The following is a 21,248-nucleotide window of genomic DNA, read 5'->3' as shown; positions in this document are numbered from 1 at the left end:
AACAAATGTAGATTTTTGATTTTGGCATGGAAATTTCGTCATGCGCTTTATTTAAGTTGGTTATTTGTACATATATAAATGTAATTCTTAAAATAACTGGAATATATATTTATGCATTCTCAACAATGTTTTCTTTTTTTGTGGGGTTTTTTTGTTTTTTCTTTTTTTGATTGTAACAATTTTTGTGTTCATTTTCATGATATATGGGTATACATTGTATTTGTAATAATAATTGTAATTAATCGCTTGCATTTCGCATTGAGCGCAATATTAAGTGGATTACAATTAATACATAAAACATAAGTATGAATAGAAACATGTGGTTAAAATTTGACAATTGCAAACGTAATAAAAATCATGTAATATTAAAAAAAATGTGTTTAAAAGAATTTTTAAAAAAATCTCGCGCATTCCATTGAATTTGTGGCGCATTTTGTAAGTATGCATAATTACTACAATAAGTGTCTATAACATATGTGGGGGTTGTTTGTTTTTAATCAATTTTCCCGAAATTGATTTGATCTTGTTGGTAGTTCATCATTTTTTGTGTGGCACCCCGTATCGGGGGTGCCACGTCATGCAGCGACTTCGACATCAATACTAACTTTACATTGGATTACACACTAGTTTACATCTAAAGTAATGTGCCGCAATATGCGACATGAGAGAGGAGGTACGACAGTTTGACTACTATGGCAACACGCTTGTGTGTTTCTGAGAATCTTAGTGCTCCGGTTCGGGCTTGACATAAGTGCTATTGCGGTGGTGCATTTGCATAAGATGGTGTTCGAGCATCTTCTTGTCAGCCTCAACCTTTTGTAGAATGGCAGTAAGATCTCGGGAAATAGTCAGCAAATTCTCCTCCTCCAGTTTCTCAGCATCCTCGCGACTCTTCGTCTTCCGACGGGAAACGCGACTCGCCTCGTTGTTCTTAAGACGATCCTGATACAGTTTAAGCTCATCACCTTGCAGTCTCGACATCAGTTCGGGATCGGGGCCATCGGCATGCTCCTTGGCAGGACGACCGCGCTTACGCTTGGTGCCGTTGTTGTTCGATGTGGCGGAACTGAACTGAGATGTGCTGGCTGTTGAAAATGCAGGCGATACTGGAGCGGTGATGAGGCCGGCGAAGCCGGTAAGGCAGGTGGGTGCATTGGAGGTGGTGGAGGTACTGACGGAGTAAGCGCTGTATGGTGTATTTGGCGCTGAGAAGTCTTGAGTGTCACTGAAGGTGGTGTTCTCCTCGGTGCTGCGCAGATCCTCATAAATCTTATCCTGGGTGGTGAAGCTAGTCGCTTGGTTTTGCTGCAAGTCGAAAGAAATCAATTAGTTAGTAAAGTGTAAATTTGGAATATTTTCAGAGATAACTTACCTCACTCAACTTGAGAACTTGCTCGATTATATCAGGTGTGTTGACGATTTCTGGTTGGTGAACATGCGACTTGTTGATATTAAGAATAAGGTTACTGCGTTTTGGTGGCATCGAATCGATAATGGGCATTAGGCCAGCGGCAGCAGCTGAGCGTTTAACGCCCAGGCACTGTGTGGAGGTTGTGGCTTCTTGGCAGACGACACTAACTCCCTCGCTAGATAGCTCCAGCTGGCCGAGCCCGAGGCCGAAGCCAAGTGAAGCCTGGCTAGAGCCATAGTAGTTGGTGGTCTCCAAGCTATTCTCGTCAGCCAACAATGGCAACTCGTGGAAGCATTTTGTTTGACTGGAGGGTAGCTCGGAGCCCTGCGAGTAGCAGGGGAACATGGGATTCTGTGAGCTGATCAACAGATCGGGCTCATCCTCGGTTGAAAATTCGATGCCGTTGCACATTGAGCTGACGTCAAGTGTCATCTCCTCTCCTCCCTCGTCCAATGGAAACTGTAGTTCATCCATGTATGTAAAGTTGTTGTTGATGTTGTCGCTGTTGTTGATATCCATATCCTGACTGCACTGATTCATTTCCTTCCGCTCAATGAGATCCTCGGCAATCAAGTTTATATCAAAGTCAAAGTCAAATATATCCGTCTCACTACAAATCTCTTTTCCGTTTTCCTCTGTTTTGCTGCTGCAGCTCGTTGACGACGATGCTTCTATGTTTTGCAGGTATTCTACGAAAAATGCAAAAATATTATTAGTAATGCATATAATAATCAAAGTTTTCAAATGTATGTGTGTGAATGCGTGTGCATATTTTTTATTTGATTTGTTTTTAAATTGCAATATCAATGACCTTATTTAGATTGCACTCAGTAAGGAACTGGAGGATCACAAATAAATCATATTTTTAATGTTTTTAATTAATAATTATGCTCTGATTTCTCAATTTTTTAAATTCTCAAATTTAAAATCAAAAACTGTTGCATACTTTTGAGTGTGCACAATAATAAGACAAAGACAACTAGCTGAATGATGACTCACTATCTCGCTCGTTTGTTGTGAAATTCAAACGACAAAAAATGGAAACAAATTGGAATCGAAACGAAATCAAAATGAAACAAAAAGGTTAAAACAAAAATAATAAAGAAAAAATATTAAAATAAATAAATATACTGTATAATTAGTTTAGCTATTTAATTCAATTTCTAAAACACTGTGAAAAAAAAAATCATACAAATTTTGTCTCAGCTGAAAATCAGCCGGTGCGAGAGAGCACAGAGAGATTCAGAGAGTAAGAATGAGAGAGGAAGTAGAGAAAGAGAATCGCGCCAGCAAAAACCACCAGACGAAGAGTCTCTTGTGACGTACGAGACAAATTGAACATGTTTGTTCATGTATGTTTCGCACTGGGGCAAAGCTGATACCAAAACAAAACGTTTGCGCGTATTCAATGGAATTTGTTAACAGTCGATAGAATTTGGTTTATTTGCCAATTTTTCAAAGATCTATAAGGTGCATATTCATATACTAAATGCATATTTACATATATATACACATAGTTATACGCATTAGTACATAATTGGCAGCATTCAATATAATGACATTTTTGAGAACTTTATGCTCTACTTTTGTCACTCAAAAGTTGCACGGTGATTCATTAACTGCAACAATAGATAAAATTGATAAATCTGGCACATTACTAATTTGTCTGCTCAAAAAAACAAAACAAAACAAAAAAAATTAAATCTCGCAAGCAATTTACTTATTACTTCACAAAAATTAATTTCTATTATTTAAATTTAATTCTTCGATATGTTTTATTTACCTTTTGTGAACACTTCGAATACGACGTCTACACGGCTCAAGATATAAACGGCAACTGTGTGGTGCAAAACCGCCTCACGTATTTTTTAGCGACAGCAAAGCAGAGGCCCAAACAGAAACAGAGGCACACAAACACAACTCAGTGTGGTGGCTAAGAGATCGCGAGAGCGAGAGAGCAGCAGCAGCAACACTAATACCTACGCGCAACCTGCCCTACACCACTAACTACTGTTGGGACTCTGAGAAAGGCAACAAGTGCTCAGACACTATGGCTGTCTCGCTCTCGACTATGCGTGCTCTGTTGGTATTTGTTCTTTGGCAATTACACATGTATATGTCCATGTGTGTAAAAACGTTTGCTGGACTTGAGAGGCCAGTGAAGATGTTATTAACCAATAAATGTAGTTTTTGGTGAATTTAATGCACCAATACAGAAGCCGTTATAATTTCATCAGAGCAATCGAAAGTCCGAGAATATAAAAAATACTAACCACAGACTTAATAAAAGTTTAGTAATGTATGTTCAATTTTTTTTATCTGTCAAACACCAGCAAATAATTGTAATGAAATTGCCATATTTAGAAGTTTTTGTGACAAAAATAGAACGAAAGTAAACGATAAATAAATTAATTTAATTGGAATAAAAAATTAAAATATTTCATATTTGCTTTGATACACACATTTCAATATTTTAGTTGCACTTTACGTATACGCAATGCAAAATTGTTTGCCCATTGGGGATCATGTATGGGTGAAAGAGATAGAGAGAGGGAGAGAGCGTCAACCGGCCCGGCCGGCATAAATCTTTTGTCTCCCTTTAATGAGGGGAGAAAGAGAGGGACAGTTTCTTTGTTTCTTGAGAGTGTGTGTGTGTGTGAGAGAGAGAACACGCGCTCTCCCATACTCCTACAAGTGGTGGAAAACAATGGCTCCACATTCTCTCCAACATAGCGCTCTCTCTGTTTTTTTGCATGATCATTTTGCTAATCGAATTTCACAACAAATGGGTAAAGGACAGAAAATCTAACAAAATCAATGCCAATGTCCTATGTTTGAACACGTGTAGCAAACAAATTTCACCTATTATTGATTTAACCTATTATTAGCATGTTATATAGATCATTTAAAACATATTTTGCCTGTTTGCAATGCAACAGTGCAGAAATTCAGCTACGTATGTGTAATAATCATACGACTATTAAACAAAGTGTTAAGAAAAAAGCATGTGCCGAATTGTATCTAGGTCATGCGTCAACGTTTTACATTGCACTTGACTTCAGGTAATATAGATATTGTTAGTCAAAGGTAATCAATATGTGTTTAACAGAAAAAGATGCCCATTTATGGGCAAACATTACTTTCCACCTAATAAAACCGATAAGGGTTAGAGAACTAGAGTGTTTCCGAAATGCAGTTTACACGCTCTTTGTAGACAATTAATTTGAACAAAGAAATCAAACGTGGCGTGACTTTTTACATGCTATCATTTATGTACATATATGTATTTGAGGTTTGAGCAAGATTTTTTTCGATTTTTTGATATTTTTTAGACACCATCCAGGGAAATTGACAAATTTTAGCAGCAGAGGAAAATATAGCAAATTATATGTGCACATTGTTGTCTATGTAGTACATATACATTTATATAGATCTTTGCAAAAAAAAAACCCCGTTTGTATACAAATTTTTGAAAGACTTGAAAAAAAAAATATTTTTCTGTCGTGTGATAGTAAAAAAGGCTCGAACAAGTGAAGAATTGAAAATATGTAATAAATGCATATGCAAAAATAAGTATCATAGATTGCACAATTATTTTCATATTGATACGTGTACATCACTTGCATTACAAGCTCATTAAAAACTGCGCAGTTAGAAGAACCATTGTTGTCAAAGACGGAAAAATAATATGACTCATGTCATAATATAGGCGCAAAGCGCGTAAGCTGCTCACTGCTCATGAATAGCGAAACGAAAAGAGAGCTAAGAAAACTGGCTGATAAAAAGTGTCAAACAATTAAATGGCGAAATTAATTCACGGATTCACAAAATAATTGTCACGCGACTCAAAATGACAAATCTATTCACATTAGGTGTGTAAAGTGTAACATTGCATATATTTCATTTATTTCAAATTTTGCAGATTATTATTTAAAATGATCATGACCTTTGTGAATTGTAACTCGAGGTCAAACTAAGCAAAGACCTTGAAAAAAAGTCTATTACTAGTCAAAAATATACTATATAATTGATTAAATACCTATACATAATTGGGCTGCCATTGTTAAACACACTTTCAATATACAAAAATTAAATTCCTCACACAAAAAAAAGCGACATCACAAATTTGTTTAAACAAAAGAGAGAAAAATGTGACAACAGGTTTATTTTTCTCTTGAAAAAAAGCGACATCACTTTTATATAAGCAAAAAAAAAAAGCGACAACAGTTTTCTGGATGCATATATATTGATATGAATCAAGACTGATCTATACTATGTAATATACTTCCTACATTGTGCGATGGAATTCTTTAGAAATTTGTGCCAAAATCAAGGCAGTTCTGTTAATTACTACAAAACTGGTTGTAGTCCGTGGATCTTAAAAATAAATTGAATACCAAACCAGGTCGTTCATTGCAGTCAAACAGAGTAGGGGGATGATGGGGGATGTTTTGGATGGAGGGAGGGGTAGTTTTTTTTTCATTACTCTATTGACTGCTGTGCGACCGGGTCACTTACGATTCGCACAATTGTTAATGGGTCATTGCACTGTGATCTTCCAACTCATCAATACGTGGCAACGTACCTCGATGTCATGGGCAGAACAACCATGCCCACCATGCCTCCCTCTTGCCCCCACCCTCCTAAGAGAGGAGAGAGGGGAATAGAGAGAGATATGGTGAACATTTAGTTCGACGCCTGCTATCCGACTCAATCTCTAAACTGATATACGTTTTGTTTCTCGTTTGACTTTTGATCGTAATGAGAGAGTGCTGGGTACGAATTACACACACAAAACACAGTACTCACCATCAATGAACACCGGAACATCTATCTCTTCAACTGTAGCAGTAGGCATTGCTCCACTCATATCCTGGTGGGACAGCATGTCGGCACCTGTCAGTTCTACACCAGCCATTGAAGCCAACGTTTGTGGCTGCTGCTGATGGTGGCTCGAAACCTGGACCGTTTGATTCACCGTTGTCGGTGGACCTATTTTCGGGTCGATCGCGACTTGGTTTGTCTGAGACTCTGAACTGCTCAAGTACCTCTCTGTTGGGTATATTGTCCCAGTCGCTGGCAAGGTTTGCGTCGCGATACGGGATGCTGTCGCCGAAGTTGTAGAGCTTACTAAAGAGCTCGCCGTAGGCAAAGCCTGGTTCGTTGATGGCGGTGTTGGTACCGACCCTGGTAAAAAGGGTATTCTTATTAGCCGAGTTCGAGGCGCTGTTAACTCTGCCCGGTTGCACGTGTTGTTGCTGCTGCTGCAGTTGCTGTTGCTGCTGTTGCAGGTGTGGTTTTGGTTGTTGTTGATGTTGCTGCTGCTGTTGTTGCTGCTGCTTCGATTGGGCACCTTGATCAAGATTATTCTCGGATTGGGATGCGTATTTATAACGATCGGTATGGTTGTGCACGTTAAAGCCGTTGTCGACCGTGGTAAATCCTTCGTCGTCGCCGTTGGCTTTGTTCTCATCCGCGAGCAATTGCAATTGGACGATAAGGTTCTCTCGCCAGCGGTTCTCACGTCGCTCTGCACTTCCTCGTATGTTGTTGCCTGTACTCGTGCTGGCTCCTGGATCATCAATATTATATCTCTGAGATTTTCGGTTCTCGGTGTAGTTGTTGCTTGCGTTTGCACCGTTACTATTCTCTGGGTTGATTCTCTTGTTGGGGTTGCTCTTGGCGTGCTCTTGGGATAGTTTGTTGTTGCTGTTTGAATCGCTCTTGGGCCTGTTTTGGCTGGCTTGGATTTCGACGCTGAATGCCATTTTGAACGTGGCTATTTATTGCAATTGCAATTTCAAATGTCAATTTCAAATTCAATATTGTTTCGGTGAACGGTTCAATTTCGGTTTCGGTACGACAGGATTTCAAAATTTATACAATTTCAGAATTTGTATAATTTTTTAAAGATTTCGCAGGATATGTCGATGAGTGGAGCAAGCGCATTTATAGAGTTTTGATTTGGTTTTTGGTTTTTTATTTTTTACGTGAAAGAAAATAGACAAAAGAAAAAAGTTTTTGTTAATTCGCTGATCGACGACGTTTCAGGAGCGCGATCCTTTTTGGGGCTCGCGCCACTTGTGATTTGATTTATTTTGTATGTACGCAATGTTGTGTTACACCAAGTCAATGGGTAAATAATGTATGTACATTTTCATCGGATCAGAGATATCAACATAGTGACAGCATATGTGGTTGTCTTGATATCTCCAATCCTTGAGGTATTAGACAGGGCGAAAATTAGCAGTGTTTCTTTTTTTTATTTTTGCATAGCAAATGGATGAGTTGTTGAGTGGGTGGGTGAGGTGTCAATTGTTTTGTGCTTTTTTTTCGCTGGCGTTTAGTTAGTTGTTTTTTCCATTCCATTTCATTTTTCTTTTTTCTTTTGCCTTTTTTCCATATTTTTTTCTTATTTACATTTTTTTTTTGGAATTGCTCCTTTTTTCACTTTTTTTTTTTGGATATACTCCTTTTTATATTTTTGGAATTACTCCTTTTTTATGGCATTACGCCTTTTTTGTATGGAATTACTCCTTTTTTGTGGCATTACGCCTTTTTTAATGGAATGAATCCTTTTTTACATTTTTGGAATTACTCCTTTTTTCATATATATACACATATTTTCATAAAACATTCTTACATAACTAATTGGTGGTAGTGGGTGTGGTTTAATTCAAGCAGATATGAGGCTTATAACTAATTAGCAAAAAGGACTTTGTATACTCACTTTTAATTGACCGTTTGAGAGGAACAATGAAATTGTTAGGGAAACTCTAAACAAGCTCTAAAAGAGTCGTCGACACAACTTCCTTTTAGACTGAAATGAAATAAAGAATACGCATATTATTTATATGTTCAATAAGTGTAACAACACAACACTCGAAAGTGTTATTATTAGATATGTAACTCTAATGATGATAACAAGTTAAAGTTTTTAATGATGATTATTATCTATAAGCGCCACAAATACTTCCTCATTTGATACACACACCCCATAGAAGCGTGATAGTTTGCGATAAGCTTTTTTGACCAGCTCCCTCTAAGTTTCGCAACAGGAGGGGGTCCAAACGCATGAGATTCGAAATGAATTTCACAACAAAGCTCCATATATGGGCGCAAAGAAAAGAGCAAAAACAAAATGGCGGCCGATTGGCAACAACAGGTTTCGTTATTTGCTAATCAGTATCAGTAGTTGTTGGATACCCCCGATCGAGGGAGAACCTCGCACGCGCCACCCAGTTAACATTTAGATAATTACACGTACATATGTATGTATGTATGTATGTATAAAGTGTAAGTCTTTACGTGTTCGCGCAGATAATGTCACACAATCGCAATCTCGTCAACGCATCAACAAAGTCGTGCACCAAAACAACAACGAAAAGCAATTATCAATTGGTGGAAAATTCCCAAACGCCACAAAGCGCGCAAGCTCTTGCTAAATTACCCCTCTTTTAGCCCTATCCCCCCCCATTCCCTAGTTATCAAGTAATTACATACACGACAATAAAAAGTGGCACCACATATAATAAATTCATTCTCCCCCCTCTCCCACAATAACCTTACTCGCGTGTAAATGTGTGAGTGTGTGTGTGTAGCTTCAACTACTGACGTCTGTGGCGTAGATAATCTATCGGTATGTAAGAACAACAACTGTTTGATTTAAGCACATCTGCATACAGTATATGTTTGTATATGTGTCTGTCTGTGCGTATGCTTGTGTGGCGCTATTTGTTGTTGTTTTTGTCGCACTTTTGACTCATCCAATATGGCGGCCGGCCGCTGTGTTCAATATCGTTTAAAGCTTTCGCTAAACTTTCTGCTTGCATTTAGTATTAATATACTATAAATACATATGTACAAACATATATGAATGTAAGTATGTGTTGCTTGCATATATATTTGTATGTACGCTGTATGTATCGATTGTATGTCTGCACACACTTAGATGACGCATTACATACATACATACATACACACATACATATGTACATACATAAGTAAATTCCTATGAATAGCAGATCACTTAGTAGAAAAATTCCACCCAATATGTACTTACATAAATTTCTGACTTTTGTCTTCAAGCGCAGTCGGCCGGTTGTTGAAAACGCGACCAAAAAGGTGCCACTAACTTTTAATTTAGCGACGCAATTTACTGGGTGGTTCCTCACACCACCACTTGTAGGTTTTTACGCGAGTCGCCGTTGCTTTAAAATTTCCAAGTTTGCTTATTTGCACACAAAATATGTGGTGTTGTTGTTGTTTCACGTATAAAACAACAACAGTTAAATGAATTGGTTGACTGTGTTGTACACTTTCTATCCTTGGTTTCACAAATATGAATTGCCTTCTTGTTATATGCCTTGTATTATTTCACTTGTCACATAAACAGAAAGCAGCGCTGAGTTGTGCCTCAACTGCTTGATTGTAGTATTCACGTCGAATTGAACACACAAAACCCGCCGATTTGCCAACGAGCCACAAATGTTGAAAACTGTGTGGACTTGCAGTCGCTTGAATTTAGTTTCGTTGTGAAATTCAAAAAGCTCTCTGGCAAACCAGTTTGCTATAGCAAGATAAAGCAATGCGTGTATGTGTGCGAGAGAGTCAGAGAACTTTACATAGATACGCGCTCTCACGGAAGCGAAAGCTCTTGGTGTACAAGCTTTCGCTCACGTCAGCCGGCGATGAGGTTCTGCTGTGTGTACATTTTGGTTTTTTGCATTCTACGTCAGCTCATTAAATTAATGTATTTATCATGGGTGTATTAATTAATATTTCTTCTTCAATTTGATTAAATAAATGCCCATTAAAATAATATTGCTACAAATTTTGGTTCTGTATTTTCTTAAGGCAATTGTTATATAAAGTGCTTATCTGTTCGCACATGCGCTTGTGACGTCACAAATAACGCATACGAATATGCGCAATGTGTTGCTACCTTCCTAGTTGCTTGGCAATGACCTCAATATGTTTGTGTTGTCTGATGCCAGCCGGCCGGCAATTTCGTGCAAATATTCCCCAGAAGAAAAATACAAAGAAGCTAATGTCTTGTTATTAACAAGAAAAAAGTGGTATATTTATTTCACCAGACAACAAATTAGCCAGATAAGAATATATTTATATACATACATATGCAAATTTAGAATTTTTTTGGAATCTATATGTATAAATTGGTAATTAAATGATGCAAGCAAATGACCTGAACATTGTGTACTAAGATAAGACGCAGACTTGGATGTTTTTATATTCATTTCAGTTCAACTGATGAGTCAGTAGAACCGGTTAAAATGAATTTGTTTATTAAGTTCAATTGCTTAGGCAGTGTACTTGGATTGAAAGTAACGAATAAGTAAAACGTGTCAACCTAAACTTAAAAGGTATGCAAATAATTTTCGAACAGGTCTATAGTTCTTTGTATTCTTCTAGTATATAAAAAAGATGTACATAGTACATATGTATTTGATTTATGTTAACAGTTATAAAGTAATTGATCTGTCTACAGAATTGATGTTTGTTAGTACATTTGTATGTACGCACTAATTCTTTATAGCTACAGGGGAATATAAATCAAATGTAGACAACTGTTGTTATTGCAGCAGGTGTTTCCCCTTTCAAATATACGTTAAGAATTCAAAATGAGACTTTAAATACTCTCAAAGCTTAGCGACAAAAGCTCCAATTCAAACAGATGCGTCAGCGGCTGCTTTGTGTTTGTGTGAGTGCTTGTCGGTGCAAAGATAAAAGCTCTCATTGCGAGCTCTCACAACTGGAGAGCTTTGAACCAACAATCATAATAACAAATACAAGTTGTGTGTAGGCATGTATGTATGTAAGTATGTACATACATATGTTTGTAAGCGCATGCATGGTACGATAATAAAAAAAATGCATGAGTCATGCTGCCAACGCAAAAATCACAAAATCGAAAAGCTCTCGGGCATGTGACTTTGTAATTTGTATGTTTGTTCAGGAAGGGGTAGGTAAGTGTGGGGAGGTTATTAGACCAGAGCTTTACTAAACAAATAATTAATGAGAAGGTGCGCAGAATTCGTGGAAATTTGCCGTCCAAAATAGCACACGCCATAGATGGTACAATACAAAGATACATACATACATGCATACCTATGCATATTAGTACATATGAACGTGTATGTATTTCATTTGGGGATTTTTTTTGGCACTGATCACAGACTGGCACGAGATCTGTATTTAAGTTGGCCAACAAAAACAATGGCCAAACTTGTTGTTGAAAACTTTATGTATGGGAATTTGCCAGCCACGATGATTGGACATTTTTCTGTGCCAAGGGCCACGTCAAGGAAAAGCTGCTTTCACGTAATAGTTTATAATATTAAGTTTATAAGTATGCGCATTAAAGCACATTGCACATACATATATACATACGTGTACTTAAGTCATGCATTATAAATAAGTTTTGCAATCTAAAGCTTGAGATACTTTTTTCGGTTGAAATTTTAATCAAGAGCCAAAATTATTTATTTGCATAAACTCAAAGAATCACGGATTTAAAAATATTTTGTTTATTTTGCAGGCAGAAAATTTCAAAAGAAAAAGAATTTGATCTAAAATAAATATTTGATGCTATTCATAAATAAAATATGTTTATTGGCTTTTAATGATTTTCAGAATTTTAATCGGAATTACGTACACATGTACATATAATAATAAATTCAACCAACTTCATTTTGTTGAATATAGTCTAAGAAATCAGTACATAGGAATTGAATTGAAGATAACTTCTTATCTTTAATAGGTGCTTATGCTTATATACAAGTATTTTGAACCTCTTGATCAATTGGCAACAACAAAATGCTTATCTGTTATCATATGCCACTCGAGTGTAGGGTATCAAGCTAGCTGGGTGAAGGGCGCCACTTCGAAAATATTCGCTCCATCAACGCTATCAGTTCGAAATTCGAAACATGGGGAAGTTTGTGTGAAAATGTGTGTGGGAGTGATTGCTTATAGCACGTGTGTTATAGTGTCAATGGCCGATGTCGGGTGGTGTAGGGTGTTTGTGTGGTTCAACTTACCGCCCATCATAGTGCTGCCGCGTTTGGCTAGCAAGTTCCACCTAAATGTTGCAAATTTCCTTTCCGTTTTTGTTTACGCTCGTTGACGGGGGGTGTTTGGGGTTTGTTTTGATCTATGTGAAAGTCTCAAAAACGAAAGCCGCGGCGGCAACCACAAATATTGCGACGAATAATACAAATATCGCGCTTCTTTCGCAAACCCTTCGAACGCTTTAGGACAGTCTTAGTGGTTGTTGTGGACTTGAACGTGGTGCCCTTAATGGAGAGGCAATTGTTATTGGAGTGGGAATTGTTATGCCAGCCACGCATACGCATACACATAAAATTCTTGAGCATGGGGGGAACTTGCTGCTGCGAATGTTGCACACACATGTAGACAACGGCAGGCGAATGTTGCATGACGTTGAGACCTCGCTTGAAGTGATGCTTTCGCTTGTCGACGACTCGCGCACTTGTTGTTGTCGTTGTTGTTTTTATTATTGTTGTTGCTGTTGTTGAGTCAACAGTAGAAACAGAGAACATAATATTGGGGCAATTGGCCGATGAAGACACTAATTCTTCAATATGCTTAATATATAGTTTTTGAACGAAAGTTTTGTTTTAACTGAGTATCTAGATACAACTTATATCTCAGATACAATTGAAGTTATGTAAAATATGATGAGTTTTTTGCAGATTTATTGCGTCTCTCGCAAATATTATCGCACTTTTATCAGACACTTTTCACTTGGCTTAGCTTTGTGATTCACGAACACGGAAAAATATTATTGTTCTATAAATAAAATATCTTTATACAGTGGCGTAGGTTTCGATGCCATTAAGACCGTCGTATACTACTTGAAAGTTTTTTATTTTATTGCTATTCGATTTTATTTCACAAATTCACAGTAAATTTGCACAGCTTTTGCGAAGTTTGCTTGTGGTTGGTTGTTGTTGTTGTTATTGCTAAAGCTTTCGGTATTCACGACTCGCTGATATACTAAAAGTTGCTCTGTTCACGACGGACAAAATTTTGTTACTAACGAATACGTTTTGCTTCAACCAGTCACTGGACGCAGCGGTCGTCAAAGTCGGCAACAAAGCTGCTGCTGCTTCTGCTGATTATCAGTTGGCTGACGTAGAATAAGACTTCCCCCCTGGATTCCTCGCTCTCTTTTTCCGCTCTCTTTCTATCTGTCACGCTGTCTGTTTGCTCTCTACTGTCTGTGCTGCTGTTGCCGTGCCCCCAAAAACGATTTCTATTTTATGCTAGCGCTATATAGTATAGAAGACTTTGTACAGTAATAATATAAAAGGTCGCAGCGACTCGCAAGTCTGCTACACAAGTCTAAGCAATGTAAACGACACGTACATATGTAATATTCTATGAATAAAATGCTGGATCATCGTGTGAGTGCAAAAATTGTGAAGCTATCTGTTTGTGCATAATCCATAAATGTAGATAAAACATAAGTACATACATATCTCCATCTACAAACATCTATCGATAATAATATACATACAAATTTATATGTAATTTATGACACTTATCAGTTAGCAGGCAAATAAGCAGTCAATATACAATAAATGTACTCGCTTCCCTGTTAGATAATGAAATATTTGCAGGTTTGACATTGAAAGTCGCTTAGACTGATTAAAAAAAGTGTAGAGTGCAAGCACAAGAAACAACAACAACTTCGATTTGGCATGCAGCATGCGTGAGAGTTGCTCTCTCATCATATTCTCTCTCACTCTGTTTGTCTGCCGGTTTGTTTGGCTGATGCAACAATCGCTACGCATTACAACAGCTGCTGGTGGTCGTCTTGCACAGCTGATGGCCTGCCACACTATTCAGCATGTTGCCAAAGTCAATAGAGCTAAAGCAACATGTTGCTAAACTCAAATTTGTATGACACATTTGCTTACTATGCATATTCAACCCTTTCGCCTCATGTTTATAAACTTTTATCTAAATGCGGTACAAAATCATGTGTTGTGGTTTGTTTATATGTATTTTTGTGCACTGCATAAGATCATAGACTGGATGTAGCTGTGATTCATATCTAAAAGAAACCGCAATTATGGGATATTGCGCACTATATTTTGGCGAAAAAATGGAAATGCGCAGAAAGCAAATTGCAAATGTCAACGACATATCATTCTTCTCACTCAGATAATTTAGAATAACACTTGACGTATGATATGTACATACATATGTAACATTTTGAAACGAGTATCTCAAACTCGTTAATGTTTTGCACAAATCTAATCAAGTCAATGAACTGACGTGATAGGCTTATCATCAACCACAAAGTCTGTAGATAGCTTGCAAGATTATTTTGTTATTCTAGTTGTAATTATTTGATTATGAAATCTATTGCAGAATTTGCAGTAGTACATTTTTGATACTTAAGTCAACAAATGATTTTAAACTTAAAAATAAATCGTTTGTACTTATTCGTATTTAAGTATGTTGATAAGTTTACTACGGGCTTATTCAGTAATAAACTAACTAAAAGCTTTGAGTCTCTGGAGAAAGCTTTTGAACCACGCTGCTTTGTTATGATTTTGATAATACTCTGATGTACATATATATGTAAATTCGTGAATATATATAAATAATATTAAATATCTATTTTGTTTTGTTTTTATATTACCTCATATTACTTGAAAAAGTTTAATAAAATTATACTTATATATATATGACAGTCTGGAAAACTATTATTTATTTCACAATCTTTACATTAGATAAAAATTAAAAACATAAAAATCCGTATTTTATTTGTAGGTAATTTTTATAATCATAATAATTGTAATACCAAAATTACCGTTTTAAAATACATATATTAGAATAGATTTCCAACGATTTTAAAATAAATAAACTAACAATATCACTTTAACAAGCTAAATTTTATTAATAAAATATTCGCAAAATAAAAATATCTTAAATAGGTTAATAAAAATACTAATGACCAACCAATATTAGTAAATAGTATTTCTAATTTATTAATTAAGAATGGTTTTTGTAATAGAAAAGTAATGTAAGCAAATAGAAGGCATTCAAAAATTGCTTTTGGTAAACCTCATATCAACATGAAATGAAATCCAAATCAAAGTAGATTGTAGCCGGCAACCCGCTTTAAAAGAAAGCCAGTTCCCAGTGAATGTGCAAGTTCACACATACATACACACATAAAGTCGAGTAACAATAAATAAATTGTATGTGTTTGAATATGTATTTGCAGCGTTGAGCTCTTGCTGTGAAAGAGATTAAGACTGGAACTGGAATGAATGGAATTGAATGGAAAGAGCAAGCCGGGAGGGCATTCAATTGCTGAGCCAAGCTCTGAATGCGGATCAGTTGAGCTCAGTCAGTGAGACGCAGAGTGTCGACGGATTGATTCAGAGAACGTTGAGAAATGCGACTGACATTTGCGACGTTTTTATTGTTTTTGTGGGGCAGCACTTGCTGTGGCGCCACAAGACCGCAGAATGTGCTGCTGCTGCTCGCTGACGATGCTGGCTTCGAGATGGGCGCCTATCTCAACAAGTACTGCCAGACACCAAACTTGGATGCGTTGGCAAGCACGGGATTGCTGTTCAACAACGCCTTCACCTCGGTGAGCAGTTGCAGTCCGAGTCGGGCACAATTGCTGACGGGGCAGGCAAGTCACTCGAATGGCATGTATGGACTCCATCAAGGAGTGCACAACTTCAATGTGCTGCCTGAGATCATCTCGCTGCCCAATGTGCTGCGTCAGCAGAGCAATGGCAGCATCTTGAGCGGGATCATTGGCAAGAAACACGTTGGTCCCGGGGCCAATTTTAAATTCGACTTTGAGCAGACGGAGGAACAGCATTCAATCAATCAGATTGGTCGTAACATCACCCGGATGAAGGAGTATGCACATGAGTTCTTGTCTCAAGCCAAGCGAGAGAATCGATCCTTCTTTTTGACGGTCGCCTTCCATGATCCGCATCGTTGTGGTCACATTACACCACAGTTTGGCGAGTTCTGCGAGCGTTGGGGCAGCGGCGAGGAGGGCATGGGCACCATACCGGACTGGAAGCCCATCTACTACGACTGGCGCAACTTGGAGGTGCCTCCCTGGCTGCCTGACACGGATGTGGTGAGGCAAGAGCTGGCCGCACAGTATATGACCATTTCCCGTTTGGATCAGGGTGTTTCCCTGATGCTCAGGGAATTGCAGAGATCTGGTTTGGCGGAGAACACGATCGTCATCTACACTTCCGACAACGGGCCACCTTTTCCCGGTGGACGCACCAATCTTTATGAGCATGGCATTCGCTCGCCACTCATTATCTCGTCGCCGCAGCCGGATGCAAGACGCCATCAGACAAGTGCCGCCATGGTAAGTCTGCTGGACATTTATCCCACTGTGTTGGATGCGTTGCAACTGTCGCCATCGAATGGAACTCGCTTCAGCGGACAATCGATTTTGCCTGTGCTATTCAACGAGCCGAAGCCAGACGAAAATGATGCGGTGTTCGGCAGCCAGAGTTATCATGAGGTGACCATGGCGTATCCCATGCGCATGGTGCGCAACAGACGCTACAAGCTCATCCATAATCTCAACTATTGGGCCGACTTTCCCATTGATCAGGACTTTTACACGTCACCCACATTCCAGCAGATTCTCAATGCCACCATCAACAAGCAGGCATTGCCTTGGTATCGAACCCTTCAGCAATATTATCAGCGACCCGAGTGGGAACTCTATGACATCAAGACGGATCCTTTGGAGCGCTTCAATCTGGCGGAGAAACCAAAATACACAGCAACATTAAAGCAGTTGCAGCAGAAGCTCTTCAAGTGGCAGGTGGACACCGAGGATCCCTGGCGTTGTGCTCCGCATGCTGTGCTCCAGGCTCAAGGAGTGTTTAAGAAGGATCCGGTTTGCTTGACATTGGGACATGAGGCAATCCAGAGACCTAAACGTAAAGTGCTTAGCCAGTATGAGCAATATGTGCTCATCTGAAAGATACTACCTATCTACCCATTTTAGACGATACGATCAAAGTATTGTAATGTACTCAAACTATTCGATTAGATACTCATTTTTTTCCATTTTTGTACTTTTCACATTCGAAATAAAAAGAAACTTTTATAGCCTGATTTTTCTTGACATTACTCATTGTGTCGTGACGGGACGTACATCGCTCCCAAAAAAAAAATGCTGATAAGATAGGTTGGCCAGACCCCAATAGCGATATGATAAACAGCCAAAGTCATATGTTGTCAGACTTTATCAAATTGGCAAATGTTTTTGCCTCTATAAGTAATGATGATTGAAAGTCAAATTTACTTTACTTCTTTTAGCTGCAGTCGCTATTGTTAATAGTGAATGATTTAATAATTAATTTCATCATCTTTGTATTAGTCGTAACGCCATTTTCCCTTCAAATTTTATTTGTGCACGTGTCCAAACTTTAATCATGTGCTATAAAGATTGCGGAACCATTTTGTTATAGAAAACTGGTCTGTGCACAGGTGTGTTTCGTTGACACTCTTAGGGGATGATAAAACCGGTTTTCTGCAGAAGATTTTTCAAGAATTCGAGATAAAGAAAACTTTGGTTTTCTATATAGAGAACAAGAATTATTTGTGCGATTTTTTAAGGGATGATAAAACCGGATATTTAACAAAAGATTTTAGAGAATTCAACAGAACATAGAATTCTATTTTTTTACAGAGAAAAATATAGATTTTAGGATTACTTTTAAGATTGATAGAACTGGCTTCTTTGCTTAGTAGAAATATATTTTGGAATGTACAATAAAATTAGATCTTTATTATTTAATATCGTTAATTTTCATTTTCGATAATTTTTAAGGTTATCTTAAACATAAATTCGATATTACAAAGAAGACAATTATTTATACGATTTTTTTTAAATAATGATCAGCTGAGTTAAACATAATATACTTATTAAAACAGTTTTGTAGGAAAGTACTACAACTAAATAAATAAATAATTGAAAATAATCTCACAACTAAGATTTGCCAGTTATAAAGTGTTACAAAGTTAACGTTTAATTCCTGAAGGAAAGTCATTGGAAAATTCCAGCGATAAAAAATGTTCACGCACAACAGAAGTTAATCTACGCATATCTCTGAGAGGTTCAGGGTTCTTCTTTCGCTACTTTTTAATGCAGTTAACAAGGCTATAACATTTCAAATGAAAGATCACAATTACCACCATAAAGATTACGTCGAGGAACCGCCCCAATGATGTCACTTGATGTCATACTCGTATAACCCAACAATTTGCTGCCACTCACAATTATATTTAGAAGTCATTTCATCTTGGAGGAGCTAAGGAATGCCCCCACTTGAGACTGACTGGACGATGTGCCACACGCTCAGAATCCTCAACAATGACGGCATGACCTCAACGGATGATGCGGAGATGTGATGCAAGGGTTTGGGGGGTGTTGCGTCACGTTTCAATGTCATGCCAACTGGGCCATCCTCTTTGTTTGATGTGGGAGACAGGGCAGGAGACGAGGGTAAAGACTTTTGATGCTCATCGTTTGCCGCCCCATTGTGTTGCTATGGAAAATCGAAAATTTCAATGCTTCTCTTTCATTTTTTTGCTGCTTTATTGGCGACGACGACGTCGCTACGTCGTGCCTCATCTCTGCTCTCCCTCTGAGAACCGGCAGCATCCAAATCAATGTTACGCAACATGCAGAGAGAGAGACGTCTCTTGGTGTGGTGTGGGGCCAAGGCCAACCGGAAGGATGTGAAGGAAGGAAGCGTTTGCCACGGCTAAAGATATTCGCTACTGCTTTAAGGTCAACATGCAAATAAACAAAACGCAAATTGGGTTTTTCCTTTTTTTTATGATTTTGAACGAAAGACACATTGAAAATTAAATGTATTCAATTTGGTTTTTTTTTTGTGGTTTTTGTTTTTGCATAAATTAGGGCATCAGTTTTATGTTTTGTTAGAATTCTTTAGCATTATTCTTATATAATTTGTTGGTATTTGTTGTAAGTATGTAGGGTATGTACTTGTATGTATATATAATTAAACTTTACTTTATATCCACCACACAAATGCATAATTACAATTATTATTGTTTTACTCTTTTTTTCGCGACATCATCCTCATCATCATCATTAATGCCTCTTCGGCTTCGAGACCAAAATTATCTATCTTTCTTTCTTTTCGCTCTCTGGAAATGTTTGGCAAGTGTCGCGGCGAATGTTGCTTTTTTTATGTTTTATTTTTTAGCGCTCGTAAATTTCAACTTTGTTGCTCATTAACTAATTTATTATCAATCAGTAAATATATAATTGTGTATACTCTTGTTCTTATTTGTATACATAAACTAGTACACACATACATTCTTCCCCACATGTACTATATTATACTACTCGTATTTGTTGTTTGCCTGTTAATGGAGCTAGTTCGAGTCTCCCATCTCTGACTCTGCTGCTGCTTCTTCATTTTATTGATGCAGAGATCAGTTACGTTTACATACATACATATAGTAGGTGTATTTCTCTAGTAAACTTATTTGCTTTTGGTTAGTAATTTCTTTGCTTCGCTTCGACTTGACTTGACTGGTTTTGTTTTGCTTTTTATACATAGTTATTATCAACGTTGTGTTTAATATCAGTAATTGTTTCATAATTACTTTGTATTTTCAAATTTTAACTAGTTATATTCTGGTTTTGCTTAGGAGGATTCCGTTACGTTGTTCATTACTTTGCTTGTAATATTATTATTATTATTATTTATATTATTATTTGCTGCTCAGTATATGTTATAATAAATACATAATAATAAATATACATGTAGATAATATGCTTAATAAATATATCTATATTATATATATATATATATGTATATATATATATTGTGTATATATATTTGATTCATATAATAGTTATGTATATAAATAACAAAAAAACAACACACATAAAAAGGAGCAAAAAAGTAGGATACAAATTTTGTTCTGTTCATCCTTGAATTTGAATTAGTTTTTAAATTTTACAACAAACATTAAGACAGTATTATTTTTTGTATAATTTTTTTCATGTTTCGAATGCCTTTTCAATATTCTTTCTTTTCAAAGGATTTTTTAAGGGAATAGAGTGTAAGGAGTATTGTTTTTGCACAAATATCAGTTGTTTTCGGATAGTTTTACAATAAATATAATAGGTATAGGTATAGGTATATACTAGAGGGTATATGATGCTTTGCTTTTTGGTAGGTAGATAGCGTATTTGCATAGAGAGCGCAATGGAAATTAACTAGAAAATTACAACAATCAATAAGATGTGAGAAAGCAGAAAAATCGCAACATATATATATGCATGTATTATGTATGTTTTGTGTATATCTAGCTAATTAATATATTGAGTTGACATTCTGCCAAAAAATGTTGTTTGTTAAATAGCTGAATATCGAAACGTTTTCCTCTCTTGAGTTGATTTAGCATTAAAAAATCGAATTGAAAAATAGAAATCGAATTGCAGACAACGTATATGGCAAAACTTCTAATCGGCTTATTTGAACAATTCTCGTAAATTTAGTTTAGTTTTTGTTTGTTTGTTTGTTTGTAGTAGTAGTAGTACATAATTACATGCTTTAATTTAATTGTAATTGAATTAATTTGTTAGTTATTGTGTTGCCAACTGGTAAAATTTCGCTTTAAACTTTATATATTTTTTGCTTTGTTACTTAACGCTTATCGCTTGCTTTTGTTTATTTTTGTAATATTTGTATGTTAGTTTTCGCTTGTTGCAAATGTTGCATGATTGCTG

The 21,248-nt window shown here is 36.9% G+C and overlaps 2 protein-coding genes across 4 annotated transcripts; one reads left to right on the top strand and one right to left on the bottom strand.

The window, feature by feature from the left end:
• Window positions 1-12: 12 nt before the first annotated feature.
• LOC117576063 (serine-rich adhesin for platelets) lies at window positions 13-12,952 on the bottom strand. 3 transcript variants are annotated; one of them, XM_052008021.1, is made up of 4 exons: window positions 12,472-12,952; window positions 8,142-8,231; window positions 1,373-2,100; window positions 13-1,305 (listed from the first exon to the last, which is right to left on the bottom strand). In XM_052008021.1, the coding sequence occupies exons 3-4, from the start codon at window positions 1,949-1,951 to the stop codon at window positions 724-726; spliced, it is 1,161 nt and encodes a 386-aa protein (XP_051863981.1). In that variant the 5' UTR covers window positions 1,952-2,100; window positions 8,142-8,231; window positions 12,472-12,952; the 3' UTR covers window positions 13-723. The 3 variants fall into 3 exon arrangements, with proteins under 3 accessions (XP_051863981.1, XP_051863980.1, XP_034116489.1); XM_052008020.1 differs by lacking the exon at window positions 12,472-12,952 and adding an exon at window positions 9,474-9,876; XM_034260598.2 differs by lacking the exons at window positions 8,142-8,231; window positions 12,472-12,952 and adding an exon at window positions 6,221-7,123.
• A 2,773-nt stretch (window positions 12,953-15,725) lies between these two features.
• LOC117573492 (N-sulphoglucosamine sulphohydrolase) lies at window positions 15,726-17,587 on the top strand. Its single transcript, XM_034256720.2, has one exon. It carries the CDS (start codon window positions 15,870-15,872, stop codon window positions 17,448-17,450), a length of 1,581 nt encoding a protein of 526 aa, XP_034112611.2. The 5' UTR covers window positions 15,726-15,869; the 3' UTR covers window positions 17,451-17,587.
• The last annotated feature ends 3,661 nt before the right edge of the window (window positions 17,588-21,248 follow it).

The sequence above is a fragment of the Drosophila albomicans genome, chromosome 2R (genome assembly GCF_009650485.2).
Source record: "Drosophila albomicans strain 15112-1751.03 chromosome 2R, ASM965048v2, whole genome shotgun sequence".
NCBI classification, from domain to species: Eukaryota; Metazoa; Arthropoda; class Insecta; order Diptera; family Drosophilidae; genus Drosophila; species Drosophila albomicans.
Note: the sequence above shows the minus strand (reverse complement) of the source record. Positions and strands in the feature narration are given on the sequence as shown.

What these genes read in the sequence shown, in the direction of transcription:
- LOC117576063 (XM_034260598.2), bottom strand. Translation starts at nt 6,992, where the DNA reads ATGATCCAGGAGCCAGCACGAGTACAGGCAACAACATACGAGGAAGTG. An exon ending in TGTTCCGGTGTTCATTGATG is followed by an intron (nt 2,101 to 6,220) that starts GTGAGTACTGTG and finishes CATTTTTCGTAG; the next exon opens with AATACCTGCAAAACATAGAA. An exon ending in AAGTTCTCAAGTTGAGTGAG is followed by an intron (nt 1,306 to 1,372) that starts GTAAGTTATCTC and finishes TTCGACTTGCAG; the next exon opens with CAAAACCAAGCGACTAGCTT.
- LOC117573492 (XM_034256720.2), top strand. Translation starts at nt 15,870, where the DNA reads ATGCGACTGACATTTGCGACGTTTTTATTGTTTTTGTGGGGCAGCACT.